Consider the following 25,162-nt stretch of genomic DNA (forward strand, 5'->3'; position numbering starts at 1 on the left):
GTTTCTCAGCATCTGCTCCAGAACTCCCTGCTGCTCCAGCAATCGCTCCTGCTCCAGCAATCCCTCCTGCTGTAGACTGGATCGCGTGCGCCCAGTTGTTGCAGTCCGGCACGTATGTGCACACGTATCCATGTGGGATCTCCTTGGGCGGCTCATACAAGAATTGGTAATCGCCAGGATCACCTCCAACCTTGTAGACGACGTATCTGCGGTGAACCTTGTTGCTGTGGAGCCGCCAACGTGAATGGCAGTGGTGGCCTAGTGTGGAACGGTATCTCTCCCTGGTGAGTCCCTAAAGCAGGTCCTGACGGAGAATACTGATGCTTCATGATTTCTTGCACCACACGAAGCGCAACACGCTCAAGAGTGTTCACCAGGCTCTCAGAATGCCGATGTAGAGAATGAGCCACTGCATAGTTAATTTCTTGGCGCAGGGCTCTGGTACGTTCCTCCGAAGGGAGAGACAGATCTAGTCCCTCGAACGCGTCTTCGGGTGTGAATCCTTTGAACCTAATGCCGTGCGAACGGGTCTTCTCAAAAGAGCCGATGAGATCGGCTTCGAAGATGGCCTTCAGCTCATCGTATTTCTTCTTATGCTCTGCAGGCAGATCCTCGTACTTGATCAGTTCGTCCGACATCTTGACTGCCGATGTCGACGTGGTTGCTGTAGAAAGTGTCCTACCGGGCGTGCCAGAATGTGTTGCCTGCCAAAACCCACCGGCGAGCAGTGGTTAAGCAACACGAAGAGCCGGGAGACTACCAAGACTGCTGGATGGGCCCTGGTGCCTCGACGTCGTCCCGCAATGTTCCGGCACACGTCCTGGCGGTTGCAAGGGGCGTGCCACCTGACCTATACCTGGTCAGGAAGGTGTTGGATTGCTTCGATTAGTCTCCTGCATGGTAGACACGTAAACATTAAATACGAGCCCGATCGGCTCTCAGGTTGCCTGTGGATCGGCTCAAAGAGCCGATCGCCCCATGGTTCACGTTGGATTTACGATGACATGGGGATCCTGCTTGATCAAAACAAAGCTAAACCAATCTAGGACGAGTTTAGGGTTTTCACCGCATGATCGGAACATCCTGCGCGTAGTTGAGCCTAGTAGACACGAAAGATGATGGAAAACTAACCCTAAAAGAGGCCTAAAAACCAACATTAAGTCAATTTCCGGAACAATCCCTCTTAGGGCTAACCAACCACACCTCTCGCACTACCGGATCGTTCAACCCGTTTGCAAGGCCTAACCATACGGATATTAAACTAATCCTTGAAGAACAAGGAGCAACTATAACATATCGGATCTACTAAATAACGAACAAGCAAGGTGCTGCCCTTACACCTAGATAGGTGTAAGGGCAGCTAGATATCGAGGGACAGCATAGCTAAGCAAATATGCATAAGAAAAGCATCAATGCAAGCCCCAAAACATCTACGATAAGTAGTGCTACTCGCCATCAACAATGCTTCAGCACGAGCAACACAAGGTAACGAATAAACGTATACTGCCTAGATCGCAAGATGCGATCTAGGCAGCATGATGCTTACCCGGAAGAAACCCTCGAAACAAGGGGTGGCGATGCGCCTGGTTTGTGTTTGTTGTGAACGTGATTGTCCTCCTTTCTCAATAACCCTAGGTACATATTTATAGTCCAAGGGACTTTCTAATTCGGAAGTACACCTAACCGTGTACGAGTTAAACTCTATCTTTTAATTCTAAATACGATCTACTAATAATATACAGATACACGGGCAATTTAGCCCAAACTCTCGTGCAAGGCCGCTTCAGAGATTCTCCACCTGTATATCCTCCAAGCCCATCTCAACTACGGCCCACCTCTTGGCCCGGTTAAAATCTGGTGATAACATGTTCATATTGGATCTTGCAATAACATGGGTATCCTGCTTCATCAAATGTAAGTTAAATTGATCTACGACAGTTTAGGGTTTTCACCGCATAACCGGAACATCCTACACGTAGTTGAGCCTGGCAGATACGTAAGATAACAGAAAACTAACCCTAAAAGAGGCCTAAAAACCAACACGGAGTCGATTCCCGGAACATCCCTCCTAGGATCGGCAAACCATACCTTACGCGCTACTGGATCGTTCAACCCGTTTGCAAGGCCTAACCATACGGATATCAAACTAATCCTTGAAGAACAAAGAACAACTATAACAGATCAAATCTACTAAATAAAGACGAAGCAAGACGCTGCCCTTACACCTAAGATAGGTATAAAGGCAGCTAGATATTGGGGGGCAGCATAGCTAAGCATACATATCAGAAAAGTATCGATGTAAGCCCCAAAACATCTAAGATAAAGGCGTTACTCGCCATCAACAAGGCTTCAGTACGAGCAACACCAGATAACGAATAAACCTATATCGCCTAGATCGCAAGATGCGATCTAGGCGACATGATGCTTACCCGGAAGAAACCCTCGAAACAAGGGGTGGCGATGCGCCTAGATTGTGTTTGTTGTGAAGGTGATCGTCCTCCTTTCTCAATAACCCTAGGTACATATTTATAGTCCGGGGACTTTCTATCTTTGGAATAAACCTAGTCGTATACGACCAAACTCTATCTCTTAATTCTAAACTAAGATGCGATCTACCATAATGTACAGATACACGGGCAATCTAGCCCAAACTCTCGCACGAGGCTGATTCAGAGACACTTCATGTACATATCCTCCAAGCCCATCTCAATTACGGCCCATCTTCTGATTTCACCAAAATCTAGTGATAACACATCCTTGACAGGAAAATTCATGACAAAAATAATAGAAGGACTACCAGGAAAACAGTATTGATGGTACTTTTTGAGTACATTTCCTTCCTGAGGGGAGAACCAAATGGTAACCAATTGAAACTTCTGAAGAACGTATGTGTATAGTATACACACAGGACCACTTCTAGCAGGGAAGTGAGATGGACAATAATCGTTGTTGTATGTTCAAGAATTTGAGAATGGACATTTTCTACTATCAATATGCGAAACACACAGGGTAATGTAGAACCTTTGCCAAACAAACTTGACAGAGGGAGTATTCTTGCTGAACATTGTGTTCAAAGATCATTCCTCTTAACATGTTTGGGTTTGAGATGATAACCTCTGTTCTAAATCCTGCTGATAAAACAGCCTCTAACTTTTGTTGCTATGCACAGAGAAAAAAAGATGGAATACATGCTATAGTGTTTGTAACATTGTTCCTCCCTTGCAAACATCTGGCTCACCATCATGTGTTATTTTTCTATATCCTCTAGGCTGGCGTTAAAACCATCCATCGTCCAAGCCTGCCATTATGTCAAACTTTCAATTCTCCAGAACTGAAAATGGAAACAACACTATCCATCAGTCCTAGGGTGTAAAAAATATACTGCATGTCACGTGTGCTGAAATTGGAATAAAGTGCAGCAACTATGTAGTATGAATTTGTGCAGTTAAATTCTCCAAATTTTGGAACAATTCTGCACATAGATGCACTAGCATTGCGACAAAAATTACATTGGATACACTAACTGCTGAATGATACTGTAATTCAACTTGGGCCGCAGACAATATCCAAAATCCCATCAAACACACACATTCAGCAAAAGTCTTACTTCTATACTTATGCAGATTTTCTTACCCTTGAACCGTGGATTACACTGGTACATAGCAGTCATAAACCCAGAGACATACAGATTCTGAAATCAATTCCATCTATGGGTCCAGGCAATGAACTCCAAAACACAGTCAGACTAAATTCTCTGCTATCTTATGGATACTGCAGCTTTTAAGTTTTATTAATTATTGAACCTGAACAAACACTTTCAGCTTGTAGCAGAAGATATAGCTTGAAGAACTCCAAAATGGTGAACGATAAACAATCAGGAGTAGGTTACGATCTTTTATGTTCTACCTTATGAATTTCTCCATACTTGTAACACTATACTATCATGAATTATATAGAACAATGGAAGGGATATTCCGAGACTATTTTGGTGCCACACTATAATGAAGCAAAACACATATGGATGGCCGACAAAAACTAGTGTACTTCAACCTTGAGACATAAACTGGCCCTAGCTTCGCATTGACAGGTACCAAACTACCAATCCATCGCATGGAAAAAATAAGAGGGATTGGTATAGGGATGTTCTTTATATGCTGCACTCCTCGATGTTCATCGCGGCTCTGGTAGTACTGATGCAGGACCGCGCATCCGTCGAGGGAGCCGGACACCTAGCTGACACAGCCGCTCTCTTGTACACTAAACTGCACGCGTATACACGAGGTCCCGACCTCTCTGTCAGCAACCGACCTTCGCTACCTGAGGTTGGTGAGGAGACGAGGGAAGAGGGCACCTGCTCCCGCCCACCCGTCGGCGCGCATCCGTCAAGGGAGCCGACAACCTGGCCGCCACGACCGCTCCTCCACTTTCCCCCCACCACGCCGCCGCAGGGAGCCGATCACCACTGGCGCCCATCCGTCGGGGGGCTGGACGACAAGGCCTCGCGGCGCCTCGTCTCCCTTCCCGGTCGGCTCCCCTTCCATTTCACCCGACGCCGCCAGGATGAGCTCCGTTAGGGTTTCGGCCACGAAGTGTGGCGATTTGACACGAACGGTTCACCGGGATGACTAACGCCGAAAAAAACCTCAGGCAAACAAAAACACAGAAATACCCCTAGCAGGAGGCAGATAATATGTATCCATGAGGAGGGATTATATTTTGCCCCTCCGGTGGAGGTACTCCACGAGTTTCCGTCCGATTTTTCTTTGGTACTCTTGGGGCTGGCGGTGGAGTACGAGCGCTGAGCAACCGCTCGATCGGCCAAATTGAATGGCTCACGTTATTTTCTGGGTACAGTAAAATGCCAGTGCAAAGGAATTCCCAGGTTACTATGTCGATCTTTACAATGATAGTGGCTATTATCAGTGGATGTACTCTAGAAACCAGATAAGTCGTCCTTTTTCTACTGCTCTATTTTTCAAAACGAGGTGGTGTTCAACAAAAGAAAAATTGCAAGGCAAAGTAGATGAATATGTAGGCATTTCCGCAGGAAAGAACTCTCTCTAAGAAATGCAGGAAATAATAAATTCTAATATAAGAAAAGGAGAAAGAGTATGTAATATTAAAATAAGGTTAGTACTACAGAGAGCCAGCCTGTAGGACACTTACGTTTTCTTTTATGTGATCTAGCTTCATTCTGTTCTCCTCTAATTCACACCACTGCTGTAGGTCAGAGCACCCACAAATATCTAGTGTTTGGAGGTTGGTGAGTTGTTCTATGCCCTCGGGCAAACACTTGATACCGTTACAATTCCAGATTGTAATACTCGAGAGAGAGCTGGGCAGGAGACATACCCTTTCAACCAAGCACTTTAATTCAGGGCAGCTACTAATAATTAGTGTCTCGAGGCCCGTGAGTTGTTGTATGCTTTCCGGCAAAGTACTCAAGACAGCACAGCCCTGCAGGCCAAGTTCCTCGAGGGAGGTTAATTCTCCTAACCACTGCGGCAGCGATGCTATGCTGTTGCAATCCATCAGATTTAGCTTTGTGAGTTTCCCCTTGTTCTCGTTCAACCATTTTGGCAGCTCTTCGAAGTCTTGGTCTTGTAGATCTAGAGTCTTCAGAGAGGAGAGATGTCGGATGACCTCTGGTGAGCCGGTTAGATCAACTGAGCCTTTAATAGACAAAGAAGTGAGGATAGGGAAGTGCTGAAGCAAGCTCCACTGATGCAGAGGCACCCTGCAGTTTTGAACTGATAGCGCAGTAATTATTACCGGAGGAACAGAGGAGCATGATGATAACACGTTATCACTGTTTGATATCACCCAGTATCTAGCTTTAGGTGGAAGCGGTTTCATCCTTAACAATGGGCAATCATGTATTTCCAATATCCTAATCACGTGATCCTTGCCACTGGAGTGCGACATGTTCCACTCTTCCAGGTTTGGCATACCTCTAAAAACCAAATTTTCTAGGTTTGGTAGTTGGTCCAACATTAGCCAGGCTGGAAAGCTGACACCACTGTAACCACATATCTCCAATGTTATCAATGTGCTTGGTGGCACCAGATTTTCCATCAAAATTTTGTGATCCACAAATCTCTCAGCCTCTCGAGTCCACTCCAGTGTCAATGAAACAAGTTTTTTCTTCCCCGCCAAATTTATACGTTGTGCCTCTTCTACGGACTTCACATTTTCGAGTTTTGTTAAGTTGAGCTTGACAGGGTCCATGTGTTGTAGCCGGACGATGCTGCTACTAGAATGACCATCACCAGGCTGCACCCCGAAGTGTGGTAACGATACTGCACTGCTACCAAGCTGAGGCGCTTTGGAGATATTGTAACAACCATTTATATCAAGAAACTTCAAACTATCGATTGTACCTATACTTCCTGGTATATTTTCAAGAAAAATGCATTTTGAGAGGTTCAATGTATGCAGCTTTCTCAGGTTACATATACTTTCAGGTATACTAAAAATACCATGATTCTGAGACAAATCCAAATGCTCTAGATTGGAAAGATTGCTGCATATATAGTTGATGAGACTATCCAAGGTATCTTTATACATCGTTTTCAGCCTAGACAGATTCAAATACTGGAGTTTGGTCATATCTTCTGGCAGCAACATGATAGTTGTACCCTGTAAATTCAAATGCTGCAGATTGGAAAGACCAACCAAAGCTTCATATAGATAATCAATCATACTGCAATCTGATAGATCAAGATGCACCAAATTTTTTAGACTCTGAAATGATCTCGGCAATTCTGACATTGTGTTACAACCTGATAAATTTAAGTACTTGAGTTGAATGAATGTGCCCAAAGCTTCTGGGAGCTTTAGAAGACCAAGGTACTCATCTGAAGATAAGTTCAAATATTCAAGTTTGTTCAGGGCGCCCAAAACTTCTGCTTCCTGGCAACGTACAAGATATGAGCTGAATGATAAGTTCAGATACTCTAGTTTGGATAGGATGCCCAGAGCTACGGGCATATTTCCAATTCCTTGGCAGTGAGATAAGTTCAAATACTGGAGTTTTGTGAGGTTCCCCAAGAGTACCGATATACCTCCAACATAAGAGCAATTTGACAGATCTAAATGCACCAATGTTTGTAGCCTCCTAAATGATTCAGGCAGTTTTGCAAGTCCCGAACAACCAGACAAATTAAGATACATCAGACCTTCAATATCTCCAATTGACTCCGGTAGCTTCACAATTGTAGGAGATCCATGAATGTCCAGATAAATTAATTTTGAGAGCTTGGTGATACTATCTGGAATCGTTGTATGTTGTACTCCTGGAGCGTTAAGATATCTCAACTGCTTTAGTATACCAATAGAATCTGGCAACTTGTGTATAATGCATTCACTTAAGTCTAGGACACGCATGGAATTAGCGGATGAAAATGCAGCATCATGAACTGTGATTTTACCACACTTCAGAAAACGGAGTGCCCTTATCTTGGATAACTCCGAGACCAATGGCTTGCTACAATCATCGAGTAGTGCATAGTGATAGCAGCTTCCCTGGGCATTATGGTCTTTACTAACGACAAAAATTTCATTGTCCATGGCTGTCCTTGCTAAATCGTGCACCAAGTCATGCATGGTTAACAATGTAATATCTTCATCATATAGCTCGATATTCTGCAACAAAATAATCATTCCGCGGCGTTAGATTTTCTAAGATGATATATTTAAGACTATTTATGAATTAACTTCCGTACATTAATATATTTTATCTATTCACTCCTTTATTAAATAATAAAATTATTTTAGGTCCTCCACTACTTTCAAAGTTTATTGGTGTCTGGGCTCTAAAACTGTACTATTTGTACCCTTCTATTGTGTCACAAAATCATACAATTTTTTAAACATTCAAACCATTGTAAAATAGTTTTCAAAACACGATGTTTTGCGCAGTGGCGGTTAATCATGTTTTTTTTCAAAACTAAGAAAATTTATGAAATGTGAGAATTTTAATTAAATTGGTAAAAATGATGTCACAAAATCATAATTTTTTTTATCACGCAAACCATTGTAAAGTACTTTTCAAAGACATGACTGGATGTTTTGCGAAGTGGTAGGCAGTTAATCATGGTATTTTTCAAAAATGCGAAATTCATGAAATGTGAGAATTTTAATCAAATTGAAGAAGTAAAAAATCATCTTGGAAAATAAGTATTCCAACTTGATCATAAAAGTTTGGTAAAATGGATGTACGTAGGCACACACAAAAAAAAAAACAGCGATCGAGCCCCTTCACTCATCCTTGCATCTATAGGAACAACAACCTAGCACCCAGAAGTACGATGATGCCTTCACTATGTCATTGCCCCGCCTCCTTGCCAAGGTACGTGGCAGACGGCCTAGGCATCAATGCATGGTTTCTTCAACAAGAAGATGCCCTCCTCCAAATTAGGCAATGAAGAGTTCATACTTTTTACGGCGGCGACCACAATGGTAGCGGCTGCAAAAAAAATTTAACTTTATGTAGTGTCCATCCGTGGTGGTTCTGTTTACTATGTTGGAACCATCTGGGTTCCAAGCATCAGAGCATCTCCACCGGCAGCCCTAATAGCGACCCTCATAGGGCTATTGGGATGTCGGGTACAAAATGAGCTCACATGATCACCAACCCTAATAAAAAATCGGTGGGTTCTGGAGCCAAATACAATAGTCACTACACTCGCGCCGGCCCCGAACGGTAGGGGTCGGCGTGGGGGTGTCGGTGCCTATTGCCATGTAAGATCTGGCAAGGTGGCCCCGCTTGGCAACAACAGTGGCAGGCGTCAACGATGTTTATTGCCTACTCCGGTTACCCAGGCAAGGATACCTATCCCTCGCATGCATCGACGGCCGCGCAACGCCACGACTCTTCGCGCCGGAGTGAAAGCCGCGCCGGACCGTTCGTCTGCTGCCACATGCATTTAATCAAGGTGTACTGCTCGCCTCCCCTCTCACTTCTGCTTTTCGCCTCCCATCACCTCCCAAAACCCTAATGCGCGCCACAGATCAGTCCACCGGTGGCTTTCAACGGCGAAGGCAGCACCTCCGGTGCCGGAAGGCTGAGCGTGACGCTCGACAAGGCCATTGTCCTCACGGAGAATGGTGTCCTTATGCTGCTGGACACGAGGCTCCCGAGTGGCTGGAAGATTACCATTGGCGGCTTGGCGGTGTCGCTGGTTCCAAAAGTCGGGCGCCTTGAGGCGTCCATCAAGGAGTGATACGCCCAGCTCACCGACGAGCGGCGTGCCGACCCAAGCTTCGTGGCGGACAGCGAGCTCTGGCCGACCCCGTTCGAGGACGAACGGCATGCAGTCCTCGGCTACTTCGTCGGGTCGTATCTTCCGAGCCGCCATAACCGCCGGGAGCACCGCCAATGGTGGTATGGGCGCACCATCAAGTTGGTGCTGGCCTATTACGGCTACGTGCACCCAACACCGCAGCTGCCACAACCTCCGGGAGCGCCGCCAGTGGTGGTCCGGAAGCACCATCGAGTTGCTGCTGGCCTACTATGGCTATGTGCACCCAACACCGTGGCCTGCGCCTCGTATCTTTGGCGGGGCGACCACACGCTCGTCTTCTTCATGCACCCATTCGTCGCTACCGGTGCCCTATTCGCAGGGTTCCTCGTGGCACGGGTGCTCTACCGGAGTCGTCGCATTCTAGCAGCCCAAGCCAGAGCCGTGCATGTCACCGCGCTATGGGGGCCCCTCGTTCTAGCGGCCCAAGACAGAGATGTGCTCACCACAATGCTACGGGTGCGTCGAATTCTAGCTGCCCAAGCCAGAGCCATGCTCCGCCACTAAGGGGCCACCTCTTCCTCCGCCACTCCAAGAACCAGCAACTTCCGTTGCCACCGAAGAAGGACGTCAAAGAGGAGCCGGAGGCGGGGGACAAATACCGGCGGGTGTAGATGGAGCTCTGCCACCCCAACAATCATGCGGATACCCCTGGCCTGAGCCAGGCGCTCCGCGTGTCTTTCAACATCCCTTTGGTGGCGTTGAAGGGCTATGACAAGGCATGGTTAGCGTCGGACTACGGCATGGTCATCGATCTGGAGGACGACGATGATTCAACTTTGACTTTGACAACTTCTCCGACTAAAAAGATTTAGTTTGTGTCAATTTTCGTTCATATTTTTAATATAAACCTAAATTTTAATGAAAATTGATGTCTTTGTTTAGTTTGTTTGAATTTGTGTCACCCCTTAAAAAAATAGGGCGCGCTGGTGTGGGCAGTACCTCCCCAAATGGAGGGCGTGATTGCCGGCACCCCTAATAGAGTACTGCCGGTGCCTATTTGGTGCGCACCGGTGAAGATGATCTCACATCTGTCTTGCATGAAGGTTGGCAATCATGGGGATTGTCCGAGAAGGGTCCCCGAAAACCACTAATAGCTATATACGTACTAGTGAATCATTGGAAGTTGGAGCATATTCACAACTGAAGTTTCGACGGTGTGCAATTAAAAAATAACAAAGGGTTAACTTCATGAAGTAATTATCATGCTAGTCGTGGTAGGCACAAGCCTAGATTTTATGTAAAGTCATATGTAGATGCAAACTTCGTACCTCCTGGTGGACATTTCCTAAAACTTGACATTACTTTTTCATGATAGCCACAATAATATACTTCATGTTTTATTTAACTAGCAATAGAATCAAATATCTATTGTTATATGGTTGTGTTAGGGCCCATGCACTAATATCATGGTCTTTGTTTGTGCATATCAGCCCATGCGATCTTTTTAAGTAGTTTTTTAATATGTGTTTAAGCAACAAAACTATGATGTATTATGCTATCATATATTTCAATACCTTACAGTTTGTGTATTTCACAAATGTGCACCAAGATCCTATGCACTATATACTTTTTTTTTGCAAGGCTATGCACTATATATGAGTTTCCCTACACTAATTCATACAAAATAACAAAACCTTCAAGTGTGTAAGGTGTGCTTAAACTCACCGATTCTGAATTTGAATGTTCAAGGAAAGAGAGTCCCAAAAGCTGACTAATGCATCTATCACCAAGTTGCCAAGTTGAGAAACCAAGAGAAACCCACTGGTAAATAAGCTCCTCTTTAACTATCTTGTGACCTTTAGGAAATATTGCACAATAGGCAAAGCATAGCTTCAAATACGATGGCATAATACTATAGCTTAATTTCAAAGATGCAATCACTTGTATAGAAGATGTATCTTTCAAAGAAGATACAGTCCATATATTGCTATCCCTCAAGGATTCCCATTCACTGAACTTTATATATTGCAACGTGTGTCCAATTGATTTAGCTGCTAAAGCCACACCACCACACTTCATTGCGATGGCCTTCCCTGTCTTCTCTGCATGTTCTTTGCCACCTCTAGATTCAAATGCACTCTTTTGCTTTATTATAGACCAGCACATGTCATCGGTCAAAGATTTTATTTTGTATGGTCGGATGGTAGAAATTTTTCTTGCTATGCCTTCATCACGTGTGGTAACTATAACAACCACATTACCGTCCTTCCCAACCTTTAGCATATCGGTCAGGCTTTCCAGATGAAAATCCTCACCCTCCCAGAGGTCATCTAAAACAATCAGAATCTTCTTACCAGCAAGAAGCTTTTGAAGGGATTTGTGTATCATCTGAATTTCAGTGTACTCACTCTCCTTCTCTTTCTCTGATAGCTGTGTTATTATAGAATTTCCAATATTCTTCAAATCAAACGTCTGAGACACATAAACCCACACTTGAGAGTATTCTTTGAACTGGGAACTATTATAAACCATTTTTGCCAAGGTGGTCTTGCCAAGCCCTCCAATGCCATATATAGGAAGGATTGTGATGTCTTCTGTCATGCTCTCACATAAAGAAGCCAATATTTCAACTTTATCATCGGCCCTCCCAACAATTTGTGTCTCCATGATTGAGGATGTTTCCCTTATATCAGTAACCTTCAGCTCATTGGCATTAGTGCCTTCTGTTAATTTAAACTTTTTGTGTTGATCTGTTATCACCTCTAGATCCTCCCTCATCTTCTCCATCCTATTGGCCATTGTAATCTTGGGACCAATTGTGAGACAAGGAATGATAATTGCCAAATATTTTTTGAAGGAGAGCTGCAAGACAGTTGATACGTCAATACAGTGTGAAATCACCAGTGCACTAAGGCAATAAGAAGTTTTGTTGAAACATCAAGAGACACTTCGGCTACATTCTATTGGATCAATTTTTTTATTTAAAGAGACATAGCATATGATATTGAGTTAAAATTGCAAGAAATCTTGCGTAATTTAGAAACTTATATAATATCTGGAAAGTGTTTCATGTGGAGATATATTAATTAACTCACAGCACACACACATAAAATCTAACATGGGTGCTACAAACCTTTGACATGTAAATTAGCTTCAGCTGGTTTATATACCAAAACCACATGAAGAGCTGAGTGTTCTATTAATAAAGAAGCGATCACTGGTGGGGGTATTGTTTAAGAGTAACCGTACCTTGCGCGTGGATGGCTGGGTGATGGCCTGTGTATCTGCCTCAAACTCATCGATCATGTCGGAGATGACATACATGACGTCTTTGAGCCGCTTCAGCCAAAGACACGTCGATTTATCCGTGATGGACCGCCTCTCGGCATCCTCCAGGACGGCATCGACAGACTCGAGCGCCATCTTCATCTTCTTCAGGTCCTCATCGAAGTTCTTCTGCAGGGTGATTTGACCTCCGATCGCTGAACCGATCTGGTCGCCCACCACCTTGAGGATCGCAGCGGCAAGCATGCCACCAAGCTCTGCCATGGTCGTGCAGAATTAGGTGGGGGTGGGTGTTGAAGGGTCGTGGGAGGAAGGATGGAGTTTAGGTGCCTGCAATTGCAGTTTGGCTGCAAGTCTGTCTTTCCTTTACTTCGCTAGGAGTACAAAGAAAGAAAGAATCGATTCGAAAGCAAAGCCAACTAAAGTAGACGAGTGAACCGAGATGCCAAAGCAATTTGTGGGACAAAGGGCTACTGAAGACACGAATATCATTTGGTAATTATTCCTACCCATTAATCGAAAGGTTAATAAGAAAAGTGTTCACTCCTGCCGGAATCTACAGTGAGTCACCCACAAAAAACTTGGCCGTTACATGGTAAGCTGAACTTTCAGAGCCTGAGTACGCCTGATTCTGCATAGACAGTAAAATCGACAAAAAAAAAAGGATAGATACAGTGAAACAAATACGAAAGAAATCATGCACATTGAGGAGAGATGCAGACTCATTCTACGGCGATTTGTTGGGCGTGGCGCCGGAGCGAGACTTCTCCCTGGCCCTTGGCTTCCTCGGGGTGCAGACTCATGACCTCTCGGAGCTCGACAGACCTTTCACCGAGGAGGAGATTTTGGATGAGGTGCGCTCTCAGGAGCTGGACAAGGCGCCAGGGCCCGATGGTTTTTCGGGTAGGTTCTATGTGGCTTGCTGGCCCATCATCAAGCTTGATGTGATGGCGGCCTTTCAGTCCCTGTGGGAGGGGGACTGTCGGGGGCTCCATGTGGCAAACCAAGCTTTGGTGTCCTTGCTTCCAAAGCGGGCGGATGCGGTGGAAGTGAAGGATTTCCGACCGATTAGCCTCATCCATAGTGTGGCAAAGCTCATGGCCAAGGCGTTGTCCTCTCGCCTTGCACCCAGGATGGAGGAGTTGGTTGGCCCTCAGCAGAGTGCTTTCATACGTGGGAGGTGCCTCCATGACAACTTCCGGTTGGTGCATCATACGGCCCGGAAGCTGCATGCGCTTAAGCGCGATGCCATCCTTTTGAAGCTCGACATCACCAAAGCTTTCGACACTGTGGATTGGGCATTCCTCTTAGAGGTGATGTCCCGGTTAGGCTTTGGCCGTAAGTGGACCTCCATGGTGGGCGGGCTGCTTAGCTCGGCTTCCACCCGCGTGTTGGTCAACGGTCAGGACGGGGCGTTCATCTTCAACCGCCGGGGACTCCGCCGGGGTGACCCCCTCTCCCCTTTGCTCTTTGACACGGTGATGGATGTTCTCCACCTCATGTTTGAGAGGGCGGCGGACGCGGGCTTGCTCATGGAACTTTCCCCTAGTGGTTTCTGGCATCTCACCTCGATGTATGCCGATGATGTGGTCACCTTCATCAGACCCACCAGGTTGGATCTTCATACCTGCGCTCAGATCGTGCAGGACTTTGGGGTGGCATCGGGCCTGCGCACTAACCTGGCCAAGTGCTCGCTTCACCTCATTCGCTGCTCTCAGGAGCAAGTGGACCTGGCCAGCTCTATCCTCGGCTGCGAGGTGGCCTCTTTCCCTTTCAAGTACTTGGGACACCCCTTGGACTTAGAAAGGTGACAGCGGCACAACTACAGCCCGTGGTGGACAGTGCGGCCAATAGGCTGCAGCCGTGGTGTGCCAATCTTCTCACCCGTGGAGGGAGGACCATTCTGGTCCAGACTACTCTCTCGGCGATCCCGATTCACGCCATGATGTCTCCGGACATCCCTCCGACGGTCATTGAGGCGTTGTTGAAGATTTGTCGCGCCTTCCTTTGGAAAGGGCGGCGGGAGATCTCGGGTGGTCACTGCTTGGTCGTGTGGGACAAAGTGGCTTCCCCAAAGCCGCTTGGGGGCCTAGGTATTCTGAACCTTCGCCTCCTCAATCTTGCCCTTCGATGTCGTTGGGCGTGGCTGCAAAAGGTGGATCCGTCAAAGGCTTGGGCGGAGTTCAACATTCAACTCCCCAGCCTCTGCATGGCAATCTCGGACGCTGCTATTTGTTACACGGTGGGCAATGGCGACCGGGCTAGATTCTGGACGGATCGCTGGCTAGACGGGGCCAAAGTGGCGGAGATCGCTCCGAACGTGGTTAGCATGGTCTCGAGGAGGAGAGCAGCGGCATGCTCGGTGAGGGAGGGCCTCTCGGGCCAGTGGCTTCGCGATTGTGGCCCCGATATGAGTGTCGAGGCTCTCCCAGAGTTCTTCGTTCTCTGGCAGAGGTTGGCCAACTTCCACTTGGACCCCGAGCGAGAGGATTTGCCTCTGTGGAGATGGTCGCCTGACGGTTGCTACTCCGCTAAGTCGGCGTATGGAGCCTTCTTCGCGGGACGGTGAGGGCTCCTATCTCCGATGAGATTTGGCTCTCCCGGGCTCCCTATAGTTGCAAGTTCTTTGCGTGGCTCGCCGCGAAGAACCGTTGTTGGACGGCGGATAGACTTCAGAGACGTGGCCTGCCTCGCCCACCGGCCCGTCCTTTGCGCGACCAGGAGCCAGAGTCCCTGCAGCATCTGCTCCTTGGCTGCGTGGTGTCGCGGGAGGTCTGGTTTTGGGCCCTTCGCTGTTGGGGCAAGGAGGACTGGCTCCCAGCGGCGGACACCGAGCTTCTGGAGTGGTGGTCTTCTCGTACCTACCCGGCGGCTCATAGCCGGGACATGTGGACCGCGATCATCCTAGTGTTCTGGTGTATTTGGAGGCACCGGAACGATGTGGTCTTCAACGGCGTGGCGGCTTCGCAGTTCACCATTAGAGACGAGGATTAGTCTGGAGTTTGATAGGTGGCGGCTGGCCAAGCTCTTCCCTGGCACCCTTTTTGCTTTTCTTGATCCTAGTCTTCTCCCGTGGCAGCTAGGAGAGTAGGCGTGCGTGGGGAGCTGCTCCCCTTGTGAGCAGCATCAACTTTGCCTTCTTTGGCTTTCTTCTATATAATTGATACACCTTTTCATGGTGTATCCTCGAAAAAATTCTTTGGCTTTCTTCTATATACATGGTGTATCCTCAAAAAAAAAGGAGAGATGCAGATATGTGCCTTACAAAATTAGTAAGTACATAAATACGGAAGTTTGTTTAGGCAGCTCCTCGTTGTGGTCCGTGGTTCGAGTAATGGTCTCATCGGCAGTCCAATAAATGTGAAATTAAGACTTGAGTACATACAAACCCTGAAGTTTTCACTAGCATAGTCAACCACTACCACTCGACCCGTAAATCTGTCCCTTGACTGCAGAGCTATCACAGAGCTAGCTAGCTCCATGGAAGCAGTGAACCTGGAGGGTACCACCTCTGGTAAAGATCAAACCAACCACGAACTGTAAGACTGTGCACGGTGGAATAACATATCAAGAATTCCAGGCTGCATATGCATCAATATAATTACCTGTAGTTCAGAGAGATGACTTATGTGGTGTTTGCAAGGTGCAGTATGCTTCGGGATGCTTGGTATGAACAATCTCTGTCTGACTGAGACACAAGAACGACAGCCTGGAAAATGCTGCAGGGGTTGTGAATCTTTCGTATCTATCTAAGCAGACGTTCAGTTCTACGGCAACCTAAGCAGGAAACAGAAACTATGGCGACTGCTTCCATAGGCTCCCAAGCGAACAATTGCATAACCGTACCATTATGCACGTGCTCCTTCCGCCGGCGCTAGCGGGTCGGGTTAGGTTAGCCCCCGAAGATCCATATCGATTGTACCCTTGTATTGTACTCGTTGAAAAGATATACGTACGGTGTACCCTTGTACTCTTGAAAGGGTATAGGCTGTATGTACGTTTCGGTGTATGTACGTCATCGGTGTATACGTCCGATGGATCGATATGGTGGTCCTCGTCGGTTGTCACTTTCCATTCTCACGTACCTTCATCAGCTCGTCGCAGCCGCCAGTCCGGCGATCTCCGATCTAGATCCGGCGTCCAACCTTGGCCCGAGTCCACCCCTCCCACGGCCGCCATTCATACCTAGGGTTTTGATCCCTCCGTCTTGTTGTAGCCGGTCGATCCCTCGCCACCGCCATTTGCACGTACCCCGGTTAATCGTAGCTAGCAGGCGTGGTTGGTTACCTCGGCGATCTCCTATCCTTCCCGCATCCGGTGGATCGCTGGCCGTCACCGCGGTGCGCACGACAATACGGCGGCGAACGTCTGAGTCATCCACCCTCCGCCTCCCCACGATCAACATATATAGGTCGTTCCATTGCAAGGCGGAGCACCGCCGATCCCAACTTCCCGTGGCTGCCCGGATTGCCACCGACGCCTCGAAAGAGGTTAGCCCCCGTGCCACACTTGTTATTCTATTCTTATTCCATGTATACTTTATACGATGTATTGTCGCATTTGTGCTTAGGGTGTAATTTGTTGTTCAAAATTTTACCAATTTTTTCGAAGCCGAGTTTTTATGTTGATTAGGTCAGTGATGTTGGTTTTATTTGATCAGATGGACGGCTCTATGGCTTCTGGGATTGACAATGAGAAAGCAACTACAGATGTTGATGACTCTAGATGGGAGGCTTTTGATATTTCATCGTCAGAAGATGAATATGAAGTACCTTCGTCTGATGATGATGATAGCATTTTTGGTGATCCTGTATCTGAGTCTGATAATGTGAGTCACTCACATTTTCATATGTTATCGATACGATGTGCATGGGAATATTTTGTCCTTGAATTTTGCCTCTTTGTTGCAAATTTTGTAGATGGACATCGATGATGAAGACAGCATAAGTGGTACAGATGATGAACCCACTTCTGAAAATACGAGTGATGTATGTTTTCTTTTATCTTACTTGTCTTCTTCCAGGTGAAGATGAATATACATGTAATTTGCTATTTTCCTACAAATTGCGCAGGTTGTTGTAATCAGAAACAGTGAGCTTACCTACTACGGGGATTCTGATTTGGAAGACTTTGCTTATGAAGAGGATGTTCCTGAGCAGTTAAAATCATTAGAAGGGGGGGTTTCACAGCTGTCAAAATCTGAATGCAAAAGCGAATTAAGATTTTCTTTTGATGCATTGCAATGCATAATAGAACAAATCAAAGTGTCGATAACAATAACGCCATGTTTGTCATATTTGTTTAGGTGACAGGAAGTTCCCAGCTGGACCATACTAAGCAGGAAGATAATAAGGATCCATATCATATTGATGCTGAAATGAGCAGACAGCGAAAGTATGAGGCTGTAAAGGCCATGACCTTTGTTTCCGAAGAGGCTGCCTATTATTTCTACAACAAGTATGCCAAAGAACATGATTTTAGCATTCGACGCGAGAAGAAAAAGGAACGCCTTGATGAATTAGGGACACCCACCATGACGTATAGGCGGTTTCTTTGCTCCAGGGCTGGGCAACGTGAAAGCAAGTACTTAGAAATGGAAGGCCGGACATATAGGCACCGACCTGAGTCTCGCTGCAACTGTGGTGCCCATTTCAGTGTGTCGTATAACAGAAAAAAGGGTGTTTGGACTGTTCTGAGATTTGACGACAATCACAACCATAAGCCTGCTACAGCTGATCAAATCGCTTTTCTTCGGTCTCATAGAAAGATCAAGGCTCATCAGAAATCTAGGATCATGTCACTTGGGAGCTGCTGGGATGAGATTATTCAACATTATGAGGACATTTATCGGTGACCTTTGGAAAATACAGCGAGGGTAGGATTTGTAAGAAAGGATCTTTACAACATGTCTTGCCGTGAAAAGAGGAAGATGATTGCAAAGGGTGACGTCAACACAACCATTGGCATTATGGAGAAGAGGAAGCAAGATGATCCTAAATTCTATTTTGATTACAAGCTTGGTAAAGGTGGAAAATTGTTACACCTGTTCTGGTGTGATTCTCAGTCTCGGCAGGACTATGCCGACTTCGGTGACGTGCTGGTGTTTGACAGCACGTACAAAACAAATCGGTATGCTATGCCGTTCATACCTTTTGTGGGAATAAACAATCACCGCCAGACTACTGTTTTTGCATGCGCCATTGTCTCGGACGAAAAGGAAGTAACATACAAGTGGTTGTTAGAAACATTCCTGAAAGCCATGTATCAGCAGAAGCCTAAAGGGATCATCACTGATGGGGACGCTGCAATGATCGCCGCTGTTGGTAAAGTCTTTCCAGGCGTGTGGTACCGTGTTTGTACGTGGCATATTGAGAAGAACATGAAGAAGCACATTCCCGACCTGGCTCACAATGAATTTCGGTCGCTGTTGTACTACACCACTTCGGAACAAGTATTCGAGGGGAGATGGAGGGCATTCGTCGAGAAGCACCAGACGGAATTAACCAAAGAATGGATGAAGAGGATGTATAGGAGGAAGAATTTGTGGTCAGCCGCGTATCTAGTGAATGGATATTTCCTCGGAATGAAAAGCAACCAGAGGAGCGAGAGTTTGAACTCCACCCTACACACCCACCTTGACTTTGGACTGACAATGGTGGATATGGTTGTGCACTACGAGAATAATAGAGAATCAAGGTCCTAGAAAACGACCAAAAACAAACGATCCTTTTGAGAAAAATCAGTGTAATTCAAGTAATATCCATCAAGGTCCCAGCATTCTTGTTCGAGCTTATAGGCCAATCGTGTCCACGCCGTTGCTGTCGCGACTATGTCCGACTTGCGTGGCTATGGCCCATGCGAATAGGAAACGAGAAGAGTCCGTGCGGGGACTTGATGCAGTGAGAAGATATCTAGTGCTCCATGGCACTTGTGCGCTACTGGATTCCCAAAATCTGAGCCCTCCATTCTTATTTAAAGGACATGATTTAATGTGACCACTTGACCTGCCCCAATCGTGCCACATATTCGAACAAGACCCTGTCTTTTTCCATAATGTTGTACATCATCCCTCTCTCTCCCCTAGAGGATTCAGTTCATCCGAAATCGCCTCGAGGCTAGGTTGATTGTGGAGTGTGTGAAGCTCAGCTGCTGCCAATATTGTTCTAACCTGGAAATACTTGGGTAGTTCCATGGTTAACTATTGAACTTTCAGCTATTGGATTTGGATCTCAGCTGGACTTAGTGTACGGGCGTTCATGTTGTGATCACTAAATTAGGATATACAGAGCAATATACCCAAACCAGAAAGGAAAATACTTAGAGCATCTCCAACAGGCGCACAAAAAGTCGGCGCGCTATACCTCCATTCCGCCACGCTGTAAAAGGATGGCGCGCGCTGGGCCGAATTTTGCCCCACCGGACGCGCCAAAATGCAGCGCGTGCGCGGGAGGAAAAAATGGTCCTCCGCCGGGCGCGCCAAAATACAGCGCGCGCGGGCGCGGAAAACAGCTTTCTACACTCATATGCATTCAACAAGATCAAATACTCACATATTATCATGAAACAAATGATCTACCATAGTTTAAATGGGTACAAAGTGCAACACACATCACATAGTTCAAGAACGACACACAAAATGACGTAGTTCAACAACGACACACAACATATAGTTCAAGTGGAACACACAACACAAATGCATATCACACTTCCGCATTTTCCAAGTCAACACATTCTTCTTCTTCCTCGTCATCTTGGGTTGAAGGAGGAATAGTAGCATTCATGGAAGACACGAATCCTCCGGGTGGTGCTCCCATAGACCCATACACACCACTCACCGAGCCTCCCATAGTCCCTCCAAACACTCCTCCATAGCTTGGTCCTCCCATGCCGGTCATGCCTCCATAGCCTCCCATGCCGGCCATGCCTCCCATGGCGGGCATGGGCATGCTTCCCATGCCGGCCATGCCTCCCATGCCGGTCATGCCTCCCATGCCTCCTCCAAACGTCGGCATGCCTCCTCCAAACATGCCTCCACCAAACATGCCGGCCGTGGGTGTGTTCATATTGGCTATCAACAATCTCTTCTTGGCCAACACTTCGTCGCGAGCAAGGTTGATGTACTCCTTTTGCCTCTCATCCATTTGGGAAGTATCCATCAAGAAAAGCTTCCTCTCCTCCTCCGCTAGGCGTAGATGCTCCTCGGTGGCTTGCCTCTTCTCCTCCAAAGCCAACTTCCTCTCCTCGTTGGCGGCAATCCTCTCCTCCAAAGCGGCTCTCCGAGCTTCTATAGCATCCATAGCCTCTTTCTCTAAGTTTCTTGCCATCTTCCTATCTTCATTTGCTTGCAACCGTGCATTTGCAATCCTTTCCATAGCCATTGCAATGTCGTCTTCTCCGGCCTTCTTTCCCTTCATATCTTTGGTGGTCTTCCTACCAAGCACATTCCTCCGCCCATTGTTGACCGAGTGAGGAGTGGAGCTTCTCTTCTTGCCTTCGTCACTTGAATCATCATCATCGATGATTGTTGCATCACCGAGTAGCATTGGCCGCCATAGTTGCCGCATCCAACTTGCCGCGGGTCTTCCACTTTTCTTCATTCCCTAGCACTTCATAGCAATGATGCAAGGTGAATGGCTTGCCAAGAATCTTGTTGCCTTTCTTGTTCTTCTTTCCCACATCCCTAAACAATCCTTGAGCCATAGAGTTCTACAAAGCAAGTAAAAGAGAATAGATGAGCTATATGAACTAGAAGCGTATTCTTCACATATGAGCCATATGGTCAACATAGTAGTAGAATGGCTTACCTGATACGTCTCAAACGTATCTATAATTTCTTATGTTCCATGCTAGTTTTATGACAATACTCACATGTTTTATATACACTTTATATCATTTTTATGCATTTTCCGGCACTAACCTATTAACAAGATGCCGAAGTGCCAGTTCCTGTTTTCTGCTGTTTTTGGTTTCAGAAATCCTATACAGAAAATATTCTCGGAATTGGACGAAACAAAAGCCCACGGTCTTATTTTCCACGGAGCCTTCCAGAAGACCGAAGAGGAGACGAAGAGGGGCCACGAGGCGGCCACCCCACCTGGCGGCGCGGCCAAAAGGGGGGGCACGCCGCCCTATGGGGTGGGCCCCTCGGGCGCCCCCCGACTCTGCCCCTTCGCCTACTTAAACTCTCCGTCGCGAAAACCCTAGTACCGGGAGCCACGATACGAGAAAAGTTACGGAGACGCCGTCGCCGCCAATCCCATCTCGGGGGATTCAGAAGATTGCCTCCGGCACCCGCCGGAGAGGGGAATCATCACCGGAGGGCTCTACATCACCATGCCCGCCTCCGGACCGATGCGTGAGTAGTTCATCCTTGGACTATGGGTCCATAGCAGTAGCTAGATGGTTGTCTTCTCCTCTTGTGCTATCATGTTTAGATCTTGTGAGCTGCCTATCATGATCAAGATCATCTATTTGTAATGCTACATGTTGTGTTTGTTGGGATCCGATGAATATGGAATACTATGTCAAGTTGATTATTGATCTATCATATATGTGTTGTTTATGATCTTGCATGCTCTCCGTTGCTAGTAGAGGCTCGGCCAAGTTGATACTTGTAACTCCAAGAGGGGGTATTTATGCTCGATAGTGGGTTCATGCCCGCATTGAATCCGGGATAGTGACGAAAGTTCTAAGGTTATGGATGTGCTGTTGCCACTAGGGATAAAACATCAATGCTTTGTCTAAGGATATTTGTATTGTTTACATTACGCACGATACTTAATGCAATTGTCTCGTTGTTTGCAACTTAATACCGGAAGGGGTGCGGATGCTAACCCGAAGGTGGACTTTTTAGGCATAGATGCATGCTGGATAGCGGTCTATGTTCTTTGTCGTAATGCCCTAAGTAAATCTCATATTAGTCATCATGATATGTATGTGCATTGTTATGCCCTCTCTATTTGTCAATTGCCCAAGCTGTAATTTATTCACCCAACATGCTATTTATCCTATTGGAGAGACACCACTAGTGAACTGTGGACCCTGGTCCATTCTTTTACATCCGAAATACAACCTACTGCAATCATTGTTCTCTGTTGTTCTTTGCAAGCAAACATCATTCTCCACACCATACGTTTAATCCTTTGTTTACAGACAAGCCGGTGAGATTGACAACCTCATCGTTAAGTTGGGGCAAAGTATCTTGATTGTGTTGTGCAGGTTCCACGTTGGCGTCGGAATCCCTGGTGTTGCGCCGCACTACACTCCTTCACCAACAACCTTCACGTGGCCTTCATCTCCTACTGGTTCGATAAACCTTGGTTTCTTACTGAGGGAAAACTTGCTGATGTACGCATGACACCTTCCTCTTGGGGTTCCCAACGGACGAGTGCTTTACCGTCACAAGGAAGCTACTTTCTGGCCCCGTTGCAATCCCTGCCGCGTCAACAGCAGCTACTTTTCTGGCGCCGTTACCGGGGAGATCAAGACACGCTGCAAGGGGAGTCTCTCACATCCAATCTCTTTACTTTGTTTATTGTCTTGCTTTACTTTATTTTATTTTCTGTCTTGTTTGCTTTCTTTATATCAAAAACACAAAAAATTAGTTACTTGCATTTAAATTGTTATCATGTCTAGTCATGTACTTGTTACTCTGTCACCTGAGGAACTGATCTTTACTTTTAAACAAGGGGATGAGGAGAGTTTTAAAGAGGCTTGGTCTAGAATTTTTGATTCTTATGTTAAAACTGAACCTAAAATGACTCTAAGCCTGCTTCTTAGCAACTTTTATTTTGGGCTTATTCTTCGCTATAGATATGCCTTGGATGCTTGTAGTGGGAGGAGATTTCCTTCACTCGCAATGGGGATCAAGCTTTTAATGCCATAAAAAAATTGATTACATCATCTAGCTCCGCTAATAATTTTGATTCATCTCTTGCTAGTATTTATAATAGATTAAACACTCTCGAGACAAATTTATCTTGTTTAAAAGAAGGGTATAGTCAGATTCGTGAGCATTTTGATTATGTCCCTGTAAACTTTGAACCTTCAATGTGGGACCCTACTATTAAAGTTGCTATTTGTGGTGAAACTTTTTATGCCCGTTGTGATATTATGTCTGAGTTTTGCCTTATGCCTAAAAGTATATATAAATCTTTGACACTTTGGGGACTTACTGAAGGAGGAGAAGGAATAACTCTTACAGATAACTCTGTTATAATTCCTAAGGGAATAGCTGAAGGTGTGTTCACAACCTTTCTTGGAAGAACGGTATCCAGCGATTATCTCGTTATTGAATGTGTAGGGACAGGACAAATCACACTTGGAAGATCCCTGCTGAAACTCTTGGGAGCAACCATAGATATAGGGAAAGGCACTCTAAATTTTACCTCTACACCCAGATGCGGTCATATATTCCCTAAACCAAAGAGTAAGAATAAGAGTAAGAAGGGTAGGCGCAAAGCCCCTGGTAATAATGTTAATGCTTCTTCTCTTGATGGTACTTTATTTACACTTTCTGCGCCTAGCTGAAAGGCGTTAAAGAAAAGCGCTTATGGGAGATAACCCATTATTTTATTTCTGCAATTTTTGTTTTATATTTGTGTCTTGGAAGTTGTTACTACTGTAGCAACCTCTCCTTATCTTTACTTTATTGCATTGTTGTGCCAAGTAAAGTCTTTGATAGTAAGGTTGATACTAGATTTGGATTTTTGCGCAGAAACAGATTTCTAGCTGTCACAAATTTGAGCTGTTCTCTCTGTAGGAGAATCTAAAAATTCTGAAAAAATTCGTGAGTAATCCTCAGATATGTACGCAACTTTCATTCAATTTGAGCTTCTTCATCTGAGCATGTTAAGTGCCTCGAAAAAATTCTTCTTTACGGACTGTTCTGTTTTGACAGATTCTGCCTTTTATTTCACATTGCCTCTTTTACTGTGTTGAATGGATTTCTTTGCTCCATTAACTTTCAGTAGCTTTGGGTAATGTCCAGAAGTGTTAGGAATGATTGTGTCCTCTCTGAACATGTGAATTTTTGATTATGCACTAACCCTCTAATGAGATTATTTTGAGTTTGGTGCGGAGGAAGTTTTCAAGGGTCAAGAGAGGAGGATGATATAATACGATCAAGAAGAGTAAAAAGTCTAAGCTTGGGGATGCCCCCGTGGTTCATCCCTGCATATTTCAAGAAGACTCAAGCATCTAAGCTTGGGGATGCCCAAGGCATCCCCTTCTTCATCAACAACTTATCAGGTCACCTCTAGTGAAACTATATTTTTATTCCGTCACATCTTATGTGCTTTACTTGGAGCGTCTGTACGCTTTTATTTTTGTTTTTGTTTGAATAAATTCGGATCCTAGCATTCTTTGTGTGGGAGAGAGACACGCTCCGCTGTTTCATATGAACACTGGTGTTCTTAGCTTTACTCTTAATGTTCATGGCGAAGGTTGAAAACCGCTTCGTTTATTGCTATTTGGTTGGAAACAGAAAATGCTTCATGTGGTAATTGGTATATGGTCTTGAATAATTTGATACTTGGCAATTGTTTTGAGCTCTCAAATAGATCATGTTTAAGCTCTTGCATCATGTAGTTTGAACCTATTAGTGGAGAATTACCTGTAGAGCTTGTTGAAAT

General features: G+C 45.8%; 1 protein-coding gene across 1 annotated transcript; it reads right to left on the reverse strand.

Annotated features, from left to right (window-relative positions):
* Nucleotides 1–5,136: 5,136 nt before the first annotated feature.
* On the reverse strand, nt 5,137–12,794 carry LOC124648120 (disease resistance protein RGA2-like). The gene is made up of 5 exons (XM_047187937.1): nt 12,495–12,794; nt 11,220–12,107; nt 10,971–11,135; nt 6,599–7,644; nt 5,137–6,328 (listed from the first exon to the last, which is right to left on the reverse strand). Exons 1-5 carry the CDS (start codon nt 12,792–12,794, stop codon nt 5,137–5,139), a joined length of 3,591 nt encoding a protein of 1,196 aa, XP_047043893.1.
* Between the last annotated feature and the right edge of the window lie 12,368 nt (nt 12,795–25,162).

Source organism: Lolium rigidum, chromosome 4, assembly GCF_022539505.1.
Source record: "Lolium rigidum isolate FL_2022 chromosome 4, APGP_CSIRO_Lrig_0.1, whole genome shotgun sequence".
Lineage (NCBI taxonomy): Eukaryota > Viridiplantae > Streptophyta > Magnoliopsida > Poales > Poaceae > Lolium > Lolium rigidum.